The 20,811-nt window shown below is 36.9% G+C and overlaps 8 protein-coding genes across 8 annotated transcripts; 4 read left to right on the top strand and 4 right to left on the bottom strand.

Annotated features, from left to right (window-relative positions):
- Positions 1 to 572: 572 nt before the first annotated feature.
- Positions 573 to 2,705, top strand: BRETT_000251 (uncharacterized protein; the record flags this gene model as incomplete). Its single annotated transcript, XM_041278821.1, has 1 exon — positions 573 to 2,705. The coding sequence occupies one exon, from the start codon at positions 573 to 575 to the stop codon at positions 2,703 to 2,705; it is 2,133 nt and encodes a 710-aa protein (XP_041137035.1).
- A 925-nt stretch (positions 2,706 to 3,630) lies between these two features.
- Positions 3,631 to 6,390, bottom strand: BRETT_000250 (uncharacterized protein; the record flags this gene model as incomplete). Its single annotated transcript, XM_041278820.1, has 1 exon — positions 3,631 to 6,390. One exon carries the CDS (start codon positions 6,388 to 6,390, stop codon positions 3,631 to 3,633), a length of 2,760 nt encoding a protein of 919 aa, XP_041137034.1.
- Positions 6,391 to 6,974: 584 nt separating this feature from the next.
- Positions 6,975 to 9,419, bottom strand: BRETT_000249 (uncharacterized protein; the record flags this gene model as incomplete). The annotated part of the gene is made up of 1 exon (XM_041278819.1): positions 6,975 to 9,419. One exon carries the CDS (start codon positions 9,417 to 9,419, stop codon positions 6,975 to 6,977), a length of 2,445 nt encoding a protein of 814 aa, XP_041137033.1.
- A 714-nt stretch (positions 9,420 to 10,133) lies between these two features.
- BRETT_000248 (uncharacterized protein) lies at positions 10,134 to 11,444 on the top strand (the record flags this gene model as incomplete). The annotated part of the gene is made up of 1 exon (XM_041278818.1): positions 10,134 to 11,444. One exon carries the CDS (start codon positions 10,134 to 10,136, stop codon positions 11,442 to 11,444), a length of 1,311 nt encoding a protein of 436 aa, XP_041137032.1.
- Positions 11,445 to 12,499: 1,055 nt separating this feature from the next.
- BRETT_000247 (uncharacterized protein) lies at positions 12,500 to 14,176 on the top strand (the record flags this gene model as incomplete). The annotated part of the gene is made up of 1 exon (XM_041278817.1): positions 12,500 to 14,176. The coding sequence occupies one exon, from the start codon at positions 12,500 to 12,502 to the stop codon at positions 14,174 to 14,176; it is 1,677 nt and encodes a 558-aa protein (XP_041137031.1).
- Positions 14,177 to 15,069: 893 nt separating this feature from the next.
- BRETT_000246 (uncharacterized protein) lies at positions 15,070 to 16,149 on the bottom strand (the record flags this gene model as incomplete). The annotated part of the gene is made up of 1 exon (XM_041278816.1): positions 15,070 to 16,149. One exon carries the CDS (start codon positions 16,147 to 16,149, stop codon positions 15,070 to 15,072), a length of 1,080 nt encoding a protein of 359 aa, XP_041137030.1.
- A 706-nt stretch (positions 16,150 to 16,855) lies between these two features.
- On the top strand, positions 16,856 to 19,297 carry BRETT_000245 (uncharacterized protein; the record flags this gene model as incomplete). Its single annotated transcript, XM_041278815.1, has 1 exon — positions 16,856 to 19,297. The coding sequence occupies one exon, from the start codon at positions 16,856 to 16,858 to the stop codon at positions 19,295 to 19,297; it is 2,442 nt and encodes an 813-aa protein (XP_041137029.1).
- Positions 19,298 to 19,403: 106 nt separating this feature from the next.
- On the bottom strand, positions 19,404 to 20,513 carry BRETT_000244 (uncharacterized protein; the record flags this gene model as incomplete). Its single annotated transcript, XM_041278814.1, has 1 exon — positions 19,404 to 20,513. The coding sequence occupies one exon, from the start codon at positions 20,511 to 20,513 to the stop codon at positions 19,404 to 19,406; it is 1,110 nt and encodes a 369-aa protein (XP_041137028.1).
- Positions 20,514 to 20,811: the final 298 nt, after the last annotated feature.

Below are 20,811 nucleotides of genomic sequence, written 5' to 3'. Positions count from 1 at the left end.
TGACATTTTCATGAGGCTGAATTTACTGCATACTTGATTTAGAACTAGCAGGGAACATGTATCTGGTGAAAAATTAAAAAAAAAAGATTTTTCGAGTGGGAAATTAGTCTCTTCATGTTTTCGCACAAAAGTTTTCCTTCACCTAACGATCCATCAAAAAGTAATATTCATGTGCATTGCAACTGCGATCGTTTAAGGATTTATCTATAAGTACATGCCTATAATTTTAAAGCACATCCTATCAACACTTTAACTAAATTTTGTGTTGCTAGCTTCATTTCTTTGCCAGCTTCTTGAATGTATCAAAACAACTAACCGAGAAACCCGAACAAAAGCGTCTATCGGCGCGTCTATAGATGCACATTTTTGTTTTTATTTACCTCCATATATTTATTTTTTACTCCATATCTGAATCACTTGCGCTTTTATGGTGCCCATCAATTCTTCAGTTTAATCAGTTACAGCCTAATTCAATGAATTTGCTCCGCTCAAACGTGGTAAGTTCAACAATTTGAAATTTTAGATTAGGCAATTCGTTTTCTTCGTGTAATAAAGCGCACATTACTTTTGTCATGGCCCAAAATAGTCCGAACAACTCAACATTGACTATATCCCCTTTGGTAACAAGGAGATCCCGAGATTATTTCAAGACCCCTCCTCCACTGGGTAACAGGCGGCGAATTTTTTCGGGGTCACATAGAATATTCTCATCTCCAAATTCACAGCATATTGTGAATGGCAGTTCCTTACAAAAAGCTAAAGGAAGCTATTCGGCTACCTCTGATAACTTAGATGTAGAAGGTGCTATAAAGCATGCAACAGCAATAGCAAATGATTCTGATCAGGTAAAGCAAGACGAGCTTTCATCCTTTGTGAAGGATCATGACAGCACAGGGTTGGTGACAGATAATACTGATCATGAGGATATACCATTGACACAAGCAGATAAATTAAGATTATGGCGTCATGACGCCTTACTTCAACATCATTATGCAACGGCAGTCTATATTGGTGATAAAGTTCTCACAATGACAAATGACCCCAACGATGCCTTTTGGTTAGCTCAGGTTTATTACTCTAAGGGCGACTATCAAATGGCGAGAAATCTTTTATCTGGTTCGCAGTTCGAAGAATCAGTGAGTTGTCGCTATCTTTCTGGATTGTGTCTCTTGAAACTAGAAAAATATGATGAAGCATTGGATGTCGTGGGAGAATCCAATCCATTTAAAAAGGATCATCACGTTAAAAATACAGATGGAGGAATTAAATTGGAAGCCTCGCTGTGCTATCTTCGAGGTGTTATCTACGCAAGGCAGAATAATTTTGAGAAGGCAAAAGAAAGTTATAAAGAAGCTGTTGAGGTTGATGTTAAATGCTTTGAAGCCTTTCATGAATTAATAAGTAATTCAATGCTTACTCCTGATGAAGAATTAAATTTGGTATCCCACCTAGATTTCGAGGATGCCGATAATAATGCCGACTTGGTTAAGTTGCTCTATACAACCTTGCTGAGCAAATACGGAAACGTGCACAAATTTGAAAATGCTGAGCAGAGACTTAAAGATGAGTACAATTTGGAGGAAAATGTTGATCTCATGCTTGCTAGAACAGACTTGCTCTATGTTCAATGCCGTTTTCAGGATTGCCTTGAATTGTGTCGGAAGATTCTATCTAAAGGGGATCTAAATTTGCAAGTTTTTCCAAATTATTTAAGTTGCCTATATGAAACCGGTGGAAAGAATGAACTCTTCTTAGCAGCACATAAACTCGCCGAAAACTATCCTAACAGTTATATCACATGGCTTGCCATAGGTACATATTATTTTTCCATTGGAAAAGTCAATGAAGCCAGACAATTTTTTTCTAGGGCGTCTATTTTAAATCCAAGCTTTGGTCCAGCATGGATCGGGTTCGCACATACATTTGCCGTCGAAGGGGAGCATGAACAGGCAATAAGTGCTTATGCCACTGCTTCCAGATTATTTCCAGGAAGTCATCTTCCAACATTATTCTTGGGTATGCAATACTTACAAATGAAAAATATTACGTTAGCACAGGAATATCTTAATTTATCTTTGGGAATTTGTTCATTAGATCCCCTCCTTCTCAATGAGCTGGGCGTTTTGTACTATAACGAGGGTGATCTTAACAAAGCTGAGGTTTTTCTTCAGAAGGCACTTTTATCATCTCAAAACCTCGATTCAGGTGCAAAAGCATGGTGCTCGATTCATTGCAATCTTGGCCATGTTTACCGTCGCGAGAAAAGGTATCGTTTGGCAATTACACATTTCAATGAAGTTTTACACATGTCTAAAGGTGAATCTGACGTTTATTCATCAATGGGATTAATATACTTGAAGCTGGGACATGTCTCACACTCAATTGGTCTTTTGCACTCTGCATTAGCCATAAATTCAACCGATGCAATTGCTACTGAATTGCTAAACAAAGCATTGGAAATCAATTTGAAATTGAGAAATTCTAAATTTATAGATGAAAATACCGGTAGCGTTCTTGAAAATAAAACAAAAGAACAATACGTGAAAAGGCGGCCTTCTAACTTCAGTACCCCAAAGGACAGCAAAAATGATTCACAATTCATTAGAGAGAGCATTGACAATATAAGCTTTGTTGCTAGTGATCCTTCTGGAGTTGATAATGATAATGATAACGGGGATGATGTGATGGAATTAGATACCGATTAATTACTTTACAACTACAAGAGATAACGCTAGTTATCTTACATAATGACTAAAGTATTTGGATCCTCTTTTTCGTGTGTTATATATGATATGCATTTTAATTAATGGCCTTACTGTATTAAAAAAAGATAATTACAGCTGAAATCACTTTAAACTGAAAAATAAATAATATACTTTGCGTGAGGATTTAATCTTATGAATTGTCATAAAGCGATATCAGTCAATTAGCTGATTTTTGGAAACAACTTGCATGTTATGTGATTCACGGAGGCAATTTCAAGAACTTAGATCTTACTAACTTAATTATGACGGTGTAGACAATTTAGGTTATAATAACTCTCCCAGATCAATTTTAAAGTAAGAATTTTGGTTAGAATTCTGTCTTTGATGTTCCACTATTCTTGAATCAGTAAAGACTTAAATTCACAGAAATCCTTTAATATGAACAGAAAGATGACAAATTCAAATTTATGTGTCGAGTAACACATATATTCACAGATATATCAATGGTGAGGTATTTAACAGTCCTGATATATAATATAATAAAATGATACAACTGCCAGGCATATTGTTTTTTTTGTGTTGCTTGTAAAACAAGAAAGAGAGACAAAGTTGTACATGTACAAGGAACATAAAGAAAGTAAAGGCACTGGCATAATTATATTGCAAAAGTTTCGAATAGTACGACTGTAGTTGATGTATGCAAATATGTGCACCAGATTGTTCTTCTGTAATTATTATTAGCGCTCGTTGTTTAACTCACAATCACAAAAGATTAGTCTAAGTTTACCTTAGAAAGGTGTAATACATAACAAATTTCAATTAAATCGATGTATAAAAGTAAAATGATATTGAATACTAGATGTATACCATCTATAACATATATATATATAAATATGTATATATATTTGAGTGTTGCTCTGACTGCTCACAAAGCTAAGAAAACGGCCATTACACCACAAAGTATATTTGAGAATTCCCTGATATTACTATGGGCACCTCCCTCATACTCAGAAACAATTGAAGAAGATTGGGTAACCGTCTGTATTTCACTTACAATTGTGTCGACGTTGCTAGAAGATGCATTGGCCGTTGAATATGTTGGATAAAGAGTGGTGATTTCGGAATTTGTGGAACTAGTGACGTATTCGGTACTAAGAGAAGACACCGTCATACACTTCGATTGAGAAGTACTGTAATTACCACCAACAGAAACACATTTCATTGCGGAATTGCAGCAGTCCGATTCTGCTGTGCATGAAGCACCTTCAGTAGCGCATGATGTCTCTGTGAATGGTGTTGGAAGCTTACCTTTATCTTCAGAACAGTTTGACATGCAAGGGGTAACTATTTCCGCGGTAGTAGAAATTGTGACGGGAGTAACAAATGTGAATCCTGAATTTGTTGCTGTAGTCATTATATTTGAGGCAAAAGTACTAACAGTTGTTTGAGAAAGCATACAAACAGAGGTTGTACTGTTTGCAATGGTGCCGCATAATGCTTCTGAATTGCAACAATCTTCATTCTTAATGCAGGCCACACCCAACTCAACACAAGATGATGAAGTGGATGCAATTGTATCTGGTGTGGAGCTAGACATTATACCAGTTGAGCTAAGTGATGAATATGTCGATGTCCAACTCACAAATGTACTGGAGTCAGAAGTTAACGACAAAGCAGTTGTAGTAGCAGAAGAATCGTAACCTGTTGAGCTCGTAGATGTTGTCAAATTTTTGATACTGCTTGAGTCATAGGAGGTAGAAGAAGGTGTTGACGCAGTCGAAGACAAAATAGAAGACGAAGGAATGCAGACCTTACTAGAACCATTTACACTTGAACAAATGTTGTTTGAGTCACAGCAATTATCATTTGCAGTGCAAACTGCACCAACTGCAGCACAGGTACTAGTTGAAGTTGTACTAGAAGACTTAGACGATGACAATGTAGATGAATATGCTCTGTCTGGGGTCGAAGTAGAGGATTGAACCGTTACTCTGGATGTTGTAACACAGGAAGAGTAACCCTCAGTTTCACCATAACAGATATTATCTGAATCGCAACAGTCAGAATCGTTTGAGCATTTCGAACCAGACATTGCACAAGTAGAAACAGTAGTAGTTGAAGTGCTTGAAACTGATGACGATAAAGAAGGTGATGTAGTTGATGGCAACGAGGAAGTACTCGAAGTAGATTTTATGACACACGATGAAAATCCATCAGATCCACTTAAGCAACTGTTATTAGAATCACAACAGTCAGAATCGTTTGAGCACTTGGAACCAGACATCGCACAAGTGGAAACAGTGGTGGTTAAAGTGCTGGAAGACGATGAAGTACTTGAAGTTGACTTAGTTGATGGCAACGAGGAAGTCGAGGTTGAGGAAACTGATAATGGTGTTCTACTAGAAGTGGTGGTAGATGAAAGTGATGTAGTTGATGTCGTAGATGTGCTTACTATACTTGATGACGTAAGCAATGAACTAGAAATAGTCTTAATCACACATGATGAGTGACCATCTTCCCCACTTGAGCAGTCGTTGCTGGAATCACAACAATCTGAGTAATCTGAACATTTGTCGCCAATAGTAGCACAAGTAGAAGCTAATATTGGAGAAGATGTAGATGAAATGGATGTGGTGGAAACGGAAGAGGCAGAAGAAATGGAAACAGGAGATGTAGTGGAAGATGTAGATGTAGTGGAAGATGTAGACGTAGTGGAAGATGTAGATGTAGTGGAAGATGTAGACGTAGTGGAAGATGTAGACGTAGTGGAAGATGTAGATGTAGTGGAAGATGTAGACGTAGTGGAAGATGTAGACGTAGTGGAAGATGTAGATGTAGTGGAAGATGTAGATGTAGTGGAAGATGTAGACGTAGTGGAAGTACTTCCCAGGGTACACGAAGAGTAGCCGTCCGTTCCACTCAAGCAGGTGTTGCTTGAATCACAACAGTTGGAATCATTCGAACATGTAGCACCCAATGAGGCGCATGTAGAAGTTGATTGTGTAGTTGAAGAAGATGGCTTCGAGGAAGTGGATGAAACTGTCGAAGAAGTAGATATAGTGGATGATGATGTGGTAGAAGGTAGTGTGGTAGAAGATGTAGTAGAAGATGTGGATGATGAACTTGAAGTGCAAATCTTGGTAGTCAACACCGAAGTGGTGAACGTCGAAATAGATGTACTAAGAACCCCATCACTTGTAAAAGTAACAGGAATGCTTGTCTGAACTGCTTTAGAGTAAACATCACCGCAGGGACGTGTTCGAATAACAACGGAAGTTGTTGTCGTATTTGTGAGTTCAAAGGTAGAAACTGTGGTAGTTGCAATATCACAATAAGTCACAATGTATTCTGTAACTCCATCAATAATTGTGTACAGATTGCTCACTTCTTTCCACTCGGTTACACCTCCATCTGTGATGAGAGTTGGAACGTAATGAACAGCAGAGTATTTAGTGACAACTGTTGGTGCCTTTGTAGTGTAAGTTGAGGTGGCATCTGTAACTGTTGTACGGAGAGTTTCTGTTTCTAGGTATGCACTAGCATACTCTGTAGATTTTTCACACACGTTCGGAAGAATGCAATTTTTGGTGGTTATTGTTGTGTACACATCTTCAAGTGCAATCGAATCGGCAGTTGCTGATTCAAGGACAGTAAGAATTAACGATAGAAAGTATATGAATAGCATGATGGCAGGAATATTTGCTGATTGTTGCTTCTAGACTTGGACATTGACATATCAGAAATATTCAAATAAAGTTTCGTCTTGATTGGAATCCTAACCAATTTTATATATACATCAAGAATATGATTAAACCAAACATATCATGTTTCAGAATTTAACCATTGTGGAAAGGATATTCATATTCAAGAGTAATTGCAATATGGAATATACAAAATTTTCTTTATACAGCCTTCGGATCGGTAATTAGAGAAAAAGTAAAGCCTGAGATACCCGAGGGCTCATGGCTTCAGTTTGATTTATACCCTTATGTAGCCCAAACTGGTAATCATAGAAGATTCAACAGTCTCCATTAAATTGCCTATTTGGGGTTCTAAAGGTAAATCCTCTTCAACGTTGCGAGAAAAAAAAAATTTTCCCTATTCAAGAGATTCGAAAGGTAACAAATGCAGGTGCATAGTATGCATGATGACACAATGAAATATAATTCAATAACGTGTTACATCCTGTATACAATAGTAGAAAAGAGTGATACAGTGTAGCAGATATGCATCATAATTAATTTTTTTTTTTCATTTCACCGCTTCCATTCATTCATCGTGATAGACAAGTTGAAAAACAGCTGTTCTGGCACGTTCCCTAAAATCTGCAATATCACAATTGCGACTTAGTACTTGTATAGTGTCGTAAAATCCAAATTTGATTAATTTTTGGGCCCTTTCCTTAGCTGTACTACATGGACCCAATGGTGTAACCGTGGCTGAACTTGTGTTATCAATATCCATTGACGAATCATTATCATCGTCTGATGATGAGCCCGCGGTTCCCTGTCTCCATGTAAGATTTGTGATTATCCAAACTATGCTAAGCTTAAGATTCCATAACTTGATCGTTTCTGCTTTTGCACTGTTAGATGGAAGACTTATTTGAAGCAATTCATGCAAACGCTTCAATAGCTGCTCGTCGGCCATGATTTTCCTCTGATTATCCAATGTTGAAGAGGCAAAATTTACAAAAATATAGCAAATCGCTGTTAGTGTGTCAAAATCTTCTGTGCTGTCTAAGTGACGATGCAAGAAGGCCAGAAAATCGGTATCATGTGATAACTCATGAGGTACAGAATCCATATATATGTCGTTAAGCTTTTCCGCCTGTGCTATGGAAATTGCAGAAACGTTTCGAAGTATATTGAAACTTTGTTGTTTCACGCGATCATCTTTATGCTCACAAAGTTTAAAAACACTTTCGAGAGAGGCTTTTGTGACGAACGGTTCTCTAAATTTCGCATCATCTGAATAAAGAGCATTACGAATTACCTGCAATGCCGAAACAAGGAGTACTGTTCTGTCCTGGGAATTAATGCTTCTGTAAGTGCCATTTATATACGGCTGGAGAGCCGATTGCACAGAGTTACTATCCATATACTCCCTGATGATGCTGAAACCGATTGCAAAATTGGAGATGGCACCAAGAATTACAGATCGGAGCAGTACCTCATTATTCGAGAGCACAGGATCATCGATTGTAGAGAGAAAATCCATTACAAATGGTTGCTTCAGTATTTCAAACATGTTGATTACAACATCCTTAAGTTCAAAAGAAGTCCGCAGCACCGCTGCTGAGCGCGACATCGATCTAATAACATAGCAAAAGGATAGGACTGTCTCTGTGGCAAGCCTGAAAGAGGATAAAAGCTCGAATGACACAGTTATATCATTTCTGTTTAATATGTTCCTGCATAATTGAACATACGAACCAATGTATTTCTTCCAATTTATCGGATATTGTGATACCAACTCTCTTTTAACATCATCTGTTGCACAAATACAACTTATTAACAACAGACAGTCACTTAAATGGTGGGCATCATCTTCATCCTGGATAAAATCTCTTGTAAGTTTATCCACCGCAAGCATTAGTAAATCAACAAAGTCCAATCCAACAAGCTTGTCCACAGTAGCTGGATAATGTTCACAGCATTCAACAAGTAAATGTAAGGACGACAAACGGCCCGGCCCATTATATTCAAATTTTTTTCTCGCCATGCTCGATCTAAAATCCTCTTTCTGCTCCCTGGATAGCAAATCATTTCTGGCAATACTCATTAAAACAGGAATTACTTTTTGGAAATTTGCTGTAATAAGGTGCTTATTCGATAGATGATAGGAGCTATAGTACACAATGACGGCAGCCGCAGCTTGCTTCAGTTCAAAGCTTGATGATCGTAAAAGCCCGTACAATGTGTAAGTCAGTGTATCTGGAATTGAAACAATGTGATGGTGGCGGCCAAGAACAGACAAAAATTGTGCCATAGCATTTAATAAAGAAGTTAATGCCAATGTACTATTCGGAACACTTGTAGATGAGGCCTTATACAAAAGTGCTGGAAGTTCATTTGATAAAGATGCATGTTCAAAGATACTATCGAACTCTTTCAGGGAAGACAGAGTTGCATTTTGCTTTAAGACACGTATAAAGATTGGAGCAATTAGGTCGCCTAATCGTTGCATGATTGGACGATACAGTCTAGATATTAAACTAATTGCGAGGTCATTCCGCTTAGGATCGGCATCCATTTGTGCCAATTCCGAAATAAGAATAATACAACAATTTGCTGTTAATCTTTCCGAGGAGCTCTCATTTGCAATCGTGCACTGTAATGTGTCAATAAGATCATCAATAGTTAAGAATGGAATTACTTGTGATGACAACATTTTTGAAATTGATAAAATTGTTATCTCTAAAAGGGTATCCGGACACTTTTTACAGTTTTGAATCATCGTATTAGCAGCTTTTGTTAAGTCTGGGAGATCCCGCTTCCATGCGTCAGAAAAGTTAATGTAAGCATATAAAATAATGGAGCATTCACGTAATAACATAGCATCGTCCGAATCATGAAGAGTCTTCAATATTTCGAGGAAAAAAGTACCGTCCCCGAAGTATTTTAATTTCATTTCATCATTTCCCAATAGTGATTGCTTTATCTTAATCGCACTCTCCAGAGTGATAGGCATCTTACCCTTAATATCGGCCATTCTGCTTAATGTCTGGTTTTGTCGGATATTAATTCAATGACCCAATAAGTTGAAGCAAATATATCGAATAATCGTATGCTTATCTGATTTGAATGGTATTAAACAGCAACTGCCACGAATATAGTACTTTCACAACCGAGACTTCATCTAATGGGTTTTAATGAAACTAGGAAATGCGAGTGGCACGGCAAAAAATTAAAAATAAATTAAAAATAATGAAGGGTGTACCGCACCGTACAATGATAATAACGATTCTAAATTTTTGAGTGGACTATTTGATGTCGTATCTCAAGGCTGTGCATCCAAGTTTGCAGAGCTGGCTTTTGAGGTAGGAAATGATAGAGTCGAATTTAAGTTCAGCATTTGTGATGAAAAGTATAAAATCAATATATATATATATGTATATTCAGCATTACATTGTTTTCAAAGTTGAATAAAAAAAAAAGTGCTAGTAAATGTTTTGGCATCTGCATCAAATTAACTGATCTATAATAAATACTGAAAGGAAGAAAGTGTCCCTCGATCGGTGATTTTTCAGTCGGATAAATTTGAGGGCATAAAAAAATTTATGTCTGAATGGAATAGCACAAAGTATTACGTGAATCTTTGGACAGGTTAATGAAGCTAGCTCATATTTTAGGTGTAACTTACATTTACCACTACCAGCAAAACGATAGTTCGTCAGTGCAATAGAAATTTGTCTTGCGGTGAAAAATGCCTAGAGAGCCACTAATCGGAATTGTCGGTAAACCGTCTTGCGGTAAATCCACTACTTTGAATTCCCTCACGGATGCAAATGCCAAAGTTGGAGCCTTTCCATTTACAACCATTGACCCAAATAGGGCAACAGGGTATCTAAAACTTGACTGTGCATGCTCCAGGTATGGTAAAGAGGATCTATGCAAGCCTAACTATGGCTGGTGTGAACAAGGAAAAAGACATGTTCCAATCGAATTATTAGATGTTGCTGGACTTATCCCAGGTGCGTCACAAGGATTGGGATTAGGAAACAAGTTTTTGGATGATCTTCGACATGCAGATGCATTGATTCAGGTTGTTGATGTTTCAGGAACAACGGATGCGGAGGGTAAAGCAACTAGAGGATATGACCCTCTTCAGGATATACAATGGTTACAAGACGAGATCCGACTTTGGATTGAAAATAATCTACACAAAAAATGGAATACTATTTCAAGGAGACATGTGGCGACAAAATCCACTACAGTAGAGACCTTAAGGGCACAGCTTGGTGGATATGGAGCATCAAAAGAGATGGTGGCTAAAGCTGTTAAATCTGTTCCAAATTTGCCACGATTAGAAAAATGGGACAATGAGTGGATTACACGAGTTGTCAAGGCATTTATGAATGTTAAATTCCCAACGGTTCTTGCATTGAATAAAATCGATCATCCTGATGCTGATAAAAATGTGAGTAAGATCATGCTCAAATATCCAAAAATGACTTGTGTGCTTACTAGCGCCCTAACAGAGGTTTTCCTGCGTAAACTAAAGGATCAAGGGTACATAGAATACGAGCCGGGAACCGAGTTTGTTGATACGTATGACGATTTAGGTCCAGATTGTGGTCTCAAGCCAATGGATCCGGTATTAAAAGATAGAGTCGAGAGTATAAGGGATCTTGTGCTATACAGATTTGGATCCACGGGTGTTGTTCAAGTTTTGCAAGAGGCAGCCAAAAAATTGGATCTTGTTCCTGTTTATACGGTTAGAAATATTCAAACTTTCACTGGTGGTCATGGAAAATATGTATTTAGGGACTGCACACTTTTCAAAAGAGGAACGACCGTCAATTCTGTGGCTAGAGCGATTATGGGAGAAGTTACTATAGCATCGGCTGAAGGAGTAGGTGGAAAGCGTGTAGCCATGGATGATATAGTCGAACCTGGAAAGAATGACATACTTTCATTTAAGGTTGTTCCAGGTAAGGATGATGCAAAGAAGGATGATGAAGGAGCCAAAGGGGAGGGAAAAACTGATAGTAAAAAGACTAAGCATAAAAAATAAGGTGTCTTCTTCAAAGTATAGTCGATAAATAGAACAAGATTAGATGAATTAATGATTTGTACACTTTTAGATCAGGAAGTAGTGCTTTCAATACTTTTGGACTCTCGTCGATGGACGCAAGGAGTGTCATTCCAAAAATAAAACTTAAAACTTAAAATGGTTTGCCGCATCCAATTCGGTTTCTTTGCTTCGGCAATGTGGTTTGCAGCTTGAAATTTGTTTTCAAGGAAGTACAGGGACTATGAGAACATAGCGATCTAAGCTGAAAGGCTGCATTTTTAAAATCTAACAAAAAATAGACTGTAATTCTCTTTTGTGTTATCACATATCCGATGATAATTTTTTTTGCTGCTGGGTAACTGAAATATTCTAGATAAGCATTTAATGAATTGAAATTCACCTATTACGTTTTAGACTTACAGCCCGGCTTTTTTTTCTCTTGTTGAATGTTTTTGTTATCAACATTGAAATATGCGTTACTAACTATATTCAAAGTGTTACTATGATATCGGTGCATTCTATCGAAGTCAGAGATCCTACTTAGTATGTTATCTTTGTTATTACCTGGTTTCCTGTGAAAAAAGAAGAAAAAGATAATTTGAGGCTTTTTAAACAATAAGAGAGTCTCAAATTATTAAATTGATAAATTGTATTGTTAAAAAAAAGGCATTTTTCTTTCACTTACAGGCCGACAGTTTATTCGCTACTGTTATAGGCTCGCTATCTGCTAATCTCGCATAATATTTTTTTATTTCTTCCTATTATTCTTCGTAAAGTAATTTTTTTATCAATTTTCCATAGCGCTTACAGCAGCTGAATAAGATTCATGAAATTGAATAATATTCTGAGGCAGACCTGACCAGCTTGCCTTCAGTTATTCATTAATGGTTTAATATTCCTCGTCTACGTTGACCAGTTTATTTCTCCGTTCTTTCAAGTTTGTTTAACGACCAGACGTCTATGAGCTATCCGTACTGATTGTCAAAATCAAATAAATCTTGCACTTTTTTTTTCTTTTTTTGCGTTATCGTCATCCATATATCACAGAAAGCAAGATGTACTTTTTTGAGGTTACAGCAAAAAAGAGGTTTATACAATGCGCAGCCGCTATCTTTTGGTGTTTACTAGGAGCTGGTCCTATATTTGGATTTGCTGCTTTAAAACCAACTCTTATTATTCAACATGTCTACGAGGATGTCTGTTCAGGAAATGAGGACTTGAGTCAGGTAGTGTCCACAGTATCCGAGCGAACCTTTGGAACTGAAGATGCTAGTTTCGTAGCAAAATGTACTGCTCAGGATTTAAGGCTCAACATGATGTTTACTGTTGGTGCAGCTCTCACAAATATATGTGCTCTTGTTATTGGTGCAGTGCTAGATAGAGCCGGACCCAGAGTCTGTGGTGCTATTGCTGCTGCATTTCTTTATTTGTGTTGTATCTCGTTCATTTTTGCATCACAGCTTAAAGCATACTTTGATCCATATCTTGTCGGATACTCTCTTATGGCTTTGGGCGGGCCATTTGCTTACATTTCTTCGTTCCAGCTCTCAAATGCTTTTCCCGAGCAATCTGGACTTATTTTGGCAATAATTACTGGGTCGTTCGATGCATCATCCTCTGTGTTTCTTCTTTACAAGAAAGTTTTTCTTCATTATCCGGATTGGTTTTCGCTTTCCAACTTCTATAAGTTATATCTTTTTGTTCCATCATTTATCCTTCTCGCGCAATTTACCATCATGCCTAGGGAATCATACTTGAATCCACCAGCAGATCTTATTCCAAACCCTACTCCAAACCAAAGAAGACTTTCCGAAGCAATTGCTGCCGAAAGTCACTATCATGAAGTCAATGCCTCTGCTTTAGGAGATGATGTTGAAACTCCTAATATTGAAGAGGCACCCAATGAAGAAAGTCCTTTGATTGAGAGTGTCGCCGTTAACAGATCATCTTCATTACAATCGCAGACCTCATCTCAAGCAAATGCCTTTGAGCGGATGTCATCTGTTGGTGAGGCCTATAAGAGTGCTTACATACAAGAAGAAATATCAGTAGCAAAGCAAAAGCCACAAGAAATTACCAGCTCCATTTTTGGTATTCTTCACGGTTTTCCTACTTCATACCAGTTTCGTACATGGTGGTTTTTCCTTATGTGCGCTTATTCTACAATTCAAATGCTTAGATTGAATTATTTTGTGGCTACGGTGAATTCTCAATATGTGTACTTATTCGGATCCTATCCAACAGCCGAAAAACTTAATAGAGTGTTTGACATTGCTCTTCCTTTAGGGGGGATCGTTTCCATACCGGTTGTTGGCGCTATTCTAGATCATTTCTCCACGGGCATTGTTCTTTCACTTTTGTTAGCATTTTCCTTGCTTGTTGGCATACTAGGAATTATTAAGTTTTCGTTTTTGGCTGGTTTGGCGAACGTCTTGCTTTTTGTTTGTTTCAGACCTTTCTTCTACACAGCTGTCAGTGATTACTGCGCTAAAGTGTTTGGATTTGAGACATTTGGAACTCTTTACGGGGCAATCATGACTATAGCAGGTATATTCAACATTACACAGTCATACTTGGATAAGTTGACGCATACTACTTTCAATATGAACCCTATACCTGTTAATGTTTTTTTAATCATTCTTACCGTTATATCTGGTGGTGCCTTGGTTGCATATGTTTTTGCACAAGCCAAGATATATCGTAAAATGAGAGCATCACGTCATGCTGCTTAAATATATATATATATATAAATACACATTCCAACTTTATACCATGTAAATACCAGATTTATGGCTTTTGTATAAATAATTGTGACCAGTTACTGGCAATGTCCCATTTGACAACTGTTTCCTTGTAGATTTTGTATTACTGTTTCCAATTTTCCATCAGATTAAACCATTGAAGGATTGCAATCGTGTAATTTTTTCTTGAAAAGTTATTTTCGCTAGAATTATATTTATCATCTAGCCAAAGTCTTAAGCAAAAAGTATCTCTATCAGTGTTCTTATTAGGACGAAAGGCCTGTGATTAAAAAGGTTCATATATATATATATATATATATATAATTTGCTGTGTTATAGGAGGTGCCTATAGGATGTCAAGAATTTACCCGCATTTTTTTTTTTTTTCAGTCAGTGAAGCGCATAGAACAGAAAGTCATATTTTTTTGGCTAAGAAAAAATGTCAAATTGCTTAAGGAACCGCAAAAAATTTTTATTTTCCTCACCTTAGCGTCACATAACTACTCTCCTTTATATTGCTTTGTCCCAAAAAGCTCAATGATATCATCTACAAATCTAATGCAAGTCTAAGTATCAAATTGGAATTCTCCAACAGAGGTTGGGAAGATTAATTACCATACTTTTTTTCTTGCAGTATGGCATCTTCGAAGATTTGACGATCCTTATTCTCTATGATAGTTAAATTCAAAGCGATGCCTAGAAAAAAATACACCCATATGCTAAAAATATTGTGCATTGGATCTAATTCTGTTCAGAACCAAAAGCTCCAAGGTCTTTCGGTTCTCTGCGGTGCTAGATGACATTTATTACAAGAAAACACTGAAAAGTGTGGCAAGTGTATGCACACGTATACATAAAAACCTATGATGATGAATCACATTTCGTTAGTCGACTGGGTTCACCAGCAGTCCGTCTGATTCACGTAATAGGGAATCAGATGGGCTTAGGCCCTGAATAAAATCTTGTAACTCTAGAGGACGAAGGACAATCTTTTCGTTCGGATCGATTGGTTTACCATTTAGAACATTTCCTCTAATATACTCTCTTGTAGAATTTACGGCTGCACTTCTGCAAAGCTCTTTCAAATCAGAACCACTGAGACCATCAGTGACTTTTACAAGTGTATCAAGATCAGCGTTGTACTTGATTCCACGCAGAAGCTTTTCAAGAATGTGCTTTCTTTGTTCTGCGTTAGGAAGAGAAACAGCAAACCTTTTTGGCATCCGCCTCATGAATGCAGAGTCTATATCGCTTGCCCTGTTTGTTGCACCTAAAATCATGATCCGTCCCGAAGACAGTAGTCCGTCCCAAAGAGTCATAAACTCAGCCTTCAACATGGCTGTGAGTTCATGATCCGTTGAGCTTCTTTCTCTTAAAAAGGAATCAATTTCATCAATAAATATAATGCATGGCTGAATCTTCTGTGCAAGCGAAAACAATGCATCCACCAGCTTATTTGATTCTCCATACCATTTATCCATGATGTTCGACATCCTTATGGATATAAAATTGGCGCCAGACTCAGAGGCTAAAGCCTTTGCTAGCATTGTTTTTCCACATCCAGGAGGTCCATACAAAAGAACTCCTTTAGGAGCCTGCAATAATGAGGCATATTGATCAAAAAGTTGGGGGCATGTGAGAGGAAGAATGACATTCTCCTGTAGATCCGTAATTATATTGTCAAGTCCACCAATATCTTCGAATTTCACGCCAATCTCCTCCGGAGGAATGACACATGGTAAAAGGGAACGCTCATATTCATTCAAGTCGAGATCTACACCCGGATTAGTTTGCTTGAGTCTAGCTAACGAAAGTCTGGCTTTTTCTTTATCTTCCTTTGAAGTACCACGAGTCCGCATATCGTTAATAAGTTGAGTTGTGAGGTAATAAAGCGATATGGTTGCACCAACAAAGAATATTGTATCGGTTACTGCCTTAGAATCTATTCTGTGGAAAAAACTCATTCTATTCAATATTTTGCCTTCCTTTCAAGTGAAAGCTTTTGATCTGATCTATAGCCAGCTGCCTATGGCAATTAAATCTCTTGCACCACCTGTTAATTAATAATAACTTTCCGATACAGATATCTTTTCAGATGTATGGTACATAAAAAACGACTAAATTAATTATGCCACGGTGATTATTGAATTATAAGAACTCATTCCAGAGACGAGCACTTGATATCTGTTTTACGGATACAAGAATCATCTGCACCTCCAATAGAAAAAAAAAGTTTATCAGCTCGAATTTGGTTTGCCCCGTAGTGCTAAGAAAAAGTTTCAAGCTGAAAATTTTTGAAACTCTATCTAGTCGGAATTCTAACCTTCATGCTGATATACATTTAATTTCAACGATAAGTATATTGTCCAGCAAAAAAAAAGGAGTTTGTTTTGATCTTTTTGATATACTAATGGCTAAACGACAACGGCATTCAATTCAAATTCCGGGGGCAATATTAGATGCTATCAGAGACAATGAAAAATTCGATGTTGACGATGAAAGATTTAAGAAACGAAAACTTAATCCCAGCGAACGTTTGTCTCGAAAGGAAAGAAGAAAAAGAGAAAGAATGTGAAGAAGGAAAAGAGATCGAAAAATGCAAGGGCAGTTGACGATGAGCATTCTCAGATAAGTTCACTCAATAGGTCACCTCCTAAAAGTCATTCCAAAATGAAGGTTAGTACTTTCAAAGAGGCGAAAAAGATTGAATCAGAAGAAAACTCGGAAGGATATGATACCATGGAGAACCCTTTTGATGTTGATGACGATAATATTCGTTATTACGCCAAGAAATTAGGAATTAATCCCAAGAAGGGTCTTCATAAAAAGGATGATTATGATAGCTTAGGTGGTCTTTTAGAGGGACTAGACTTTCTAGATAGATACGATGGTCATGAATCAAAAAATTCCAATGTTTCAGATCAAAACATTTTGGATCAATCTATGGAGAGTGAAATGGAGTCTGAAAATTATGATAACAATAATAGCAGTGATCAAGAAGGAGAAAGTGATCTAAATGAGGATGTGGCCGAGCTTCAATATGACGATAACCTAAAAGAGTACGATGATGTGGCGATGGATTACTATGCAAAAAAATTGAAGATTGATCCAAAAAAAGGTCTCAAAAAGGAATTTGAAGGAGATGAACTTGGAGGACTATTAGATGGGTTAAACTTCGATCTAAGATCAAATACTATTAAAGGGCAATCTGAGTCTGAAGATATTCAAAATAATTCCGAAAATTATGAAAGTGAAGATGAGGATGAAGCTCTTGAACTTGAGAGTACAGATAATGAATCAGATTTGCAATATTCTGGGGAAGAAAGGCCAAAGGAGAATCCTTACGTAGCTCCAACTTCGCAGGATCAAAATGATGAAAATAATGGATCGGGAAAATACATTCCGCCAGCTTTGCGAAAGAAAATGTTATCACAGAATGAAACTGAATCAAAGGAAATAATTGAATTAAAAAGAGCAATTAAAGGACCATTCAATAAGCTTTCTGAACCTACAATGGGAAATTGCATAAATGACATAGTGCAAATATACAGTGATCATCCTCGCCAACTCGTTAATGAAGCTATTGTTCAGATTATTCTTGAGGCTGTTCTTGTAAACACCCCGTTAATGGAATCTTTTTTAATACTATATGCGGCAGCAATCGTTGCAATATACAAGCTTCATGGTATCGATTTTGGAGCATATACAATTCAAACTCTGGTCGAAAAGTTGAGCACATCTATTCAAACTGAATCCGGAGACTCTACATCTAAGGAGCAAGCAAACCTTATTGGTCTTATTGGATTTTGCTACAATTTTAATCTTATGAGTGCGGGATTGATCTATGATATCATTTCCAAAAAGCTTTTAAAGGACACAGATGGAATGAAAGTTGGAATTCTTATGAAATTAATCCGGACATGTGGACCAAAACTTAGATCAGATGATACAACAGCATTGAAGCAAATTATTATTCAGTTAAACGAATCTGTAACACTACATGAATCCCATGGTCTCAAAACTTCCACAAGAACAAAGTTTTTAGTCGAAACTATCACAAATTTGAAGAACAATAAGTTAAAATCAATTGAAAGTGAGTCTACATCAGCAATTTTAATTCGTACCAAAAAACAGCTAGGTAGAATCATGGGCCGTTCGCTTGCTGAACCAATAAAGGTCAATTTAGATGATATAGAGCATATTAAAGATCGAGGGAAATGGTGGCTTGTTGGTTCGGCCTGGAAAGGAAATGATGATGCAGAAAATTTACAGAAAAGTAAGGATGCATCTCGGGACTCTGATCTTGACGTGAATGATGAACTTGGAAAGGAAGAAATCAATTGGTTAGAAGTTGCTAACCAACAGCGTATGAATACTGATGTCAGAAGAGCAATCTTCATATCTATCATGTCCGCCTCTGATTATATGGATGCATATGTTAGGTTGGATAAATTGGGGCTTAAAAGGACACAAAAATTTGAAATACCAAATATATTGTTACATTGTAACATAATGGAGGTTGTTTTTAATCCTTACTATGCATTTCTTGCCAAGAAACTGTGTGAAGATCATACTATGAGAAGAACCTTTAAATTGAATCTTTGGGATCTCTTAAAGGAACTGGATAATGGTAATGATGGAGGTACAGGATTACTTACCGATTCTGTTGATGACAATGAAAGATTAAGCGGAATATTGAACTTAGGAAAATTTTATGGTTTTTTAATTGGTACAGGATCGGAGCCGCTTAATATACTTCACACGGTAAACTTTTTAGATGCCTCATCAGATGTTAGGCTCTTTATGGAGATTCTTCTTATTACATTCATCAATATTGTTGGGAAGAACTCGGAAATTAAAGCATTTGGATCGGGAACAGTAAAATCAAATGTGAAAGTGAAGGAAATGAAATTCAATGACAAAATCATTGTAAGTAGGCTTTCGAAATGTAAAGAACAACCTTTACTTTTGAAAGGATTAAGGTATTTCTTGCAAAATAACGTTAAAGAAAGCAACTTAATTGATGGAAAACGACAAAGAAAAAGAGTTGACTGGGGTGTTGACTCAATTTGTGATAATATTGAGGACGTCCTTCGAAAGGAACTTTCTTGAGAAAAGCAGTATTATACAATAGCCTGATATTTCTATTTCATCTTATGATTAACTACTGTATATTATGTTTTTATATAGAATCTGAAGTATATGTTTAAAGCATGGGTTATTCATCAACAGGGTAACCCAAAAACTCCCAAAATCGATCCTGGAATTTGTATTTTGCTGATGTTTGCCACCTTGTGTGAACTGGGGATGTATTTCCAGCTAAATCGCTTTTATCATTTGTCCAAAAAGTTGTTTTGAGTTTAAGATAAAGTTCCTTCGACTTGCCTCCTCTAAGTGTATTGCTCTCTCTACTTATTTTTCTTGCATCTTTGGTAGTATGGTTTTTATGGAGCTCTAAAAGTAGCAGTTGCCTGTTTACTTTGCGGTATTTTTCCAAGTTTTTAGCGTTGTTTTTCCATCTAAAAGTTGTTTGCTGAAGCATGATATCATCTGCAGTTTTCAAAATGCCTTTTGACTTTATTATTTCCCGATATAACATAACCAATTGTTGGTACTTTCCATATTTACTCTCTTTATCTTTCAAACGTATATCAGATATCAACTTTTGCAAAATCATTCGAGCAAGTACCAAGTAAATATCCTCGCAAGATACACATTCAACGCTTTTTCTAATTTTAATAAGCCATTTAGTGGCATTAATAGATGAAATGGAAAGTAATATTAGCTTGATTGTTTCAATTTGTGCTGATCGATCCTTACGACCAAGTCTGTGCTGTGTTAGCCAGAGAGAGTCTAAGATATTATTATGAAAAGGAAAGCTGCTGGTATTACTTCCACTGATAAGTGTGCATATAAGTTTAATAATATCATGACATTCCTTAACGACCTTGAGTGCAATCATATCGCCGGATGAGTTAGCCTTTGAATAGCGTTTCAAGCAAGGCGCTAAAACGTACTCAACAATTGTTTTTCTAGAGCCATAAATGCATTGTAACATAGTCTTGCTTTGTGGGTGAACACAAATAAGATCATAAATATCATCCAACCACTTTTCTTTAGTTTGATCTCTGTTTTTAATACTGTTCAAAATTTGTTCAAACCGCTCCCTGATATCGGCAACGGAGGCAGAGGTTGTCATGACAGCCTGATCATCTGCCCATTCGGACCTCTTAATGGAGTTTGAGCATTCGGTGTGAATGCTACGATGACGTGGTATCTCAACAATAAAAAGCTTGTCTAAAGTAGGGCTAATTGTACGATGAGACATTTTAACAAGCGCCAAAAGTCCTTGTTATTTATTGAAGAGGAAAATAAAGCAATGCTTAGATCGGATGTTCCTTATTTTTAAGTTGAATATTGATATCACTTATCATAAATTTAATGAAGGAAGCCGTCTTATATTCTAATGTTTGAAAAGGATGGTTAAAATGATAAAGTGAAGAAGCCATCTCCTTATATATTTATATTCACTTTTTATAATCCTCTTTTTTCTTTTTGCTTTTCCCAGAACAGTCAAGATTACCCGAATCCGCAGCGGTCCTATTTTTGACAGAACAGCCAAAAAA

Source organism: Brettanomyces bruxellensis, chromosome 8, assembly GCF_011074885.1.
Source record: "Brettanomyces bruxellensis chromosome 8, complete sequence".
NCBI lineage: Eukaryota > Fungi > Ascomycota > Pichiomycetes > Pichiales > Pichiaceae > Brettanomyces > Brettanomyces bruxellensis.
This window is presented reverse-complemented; position numbering and strand designations above follow the sequence as displayed.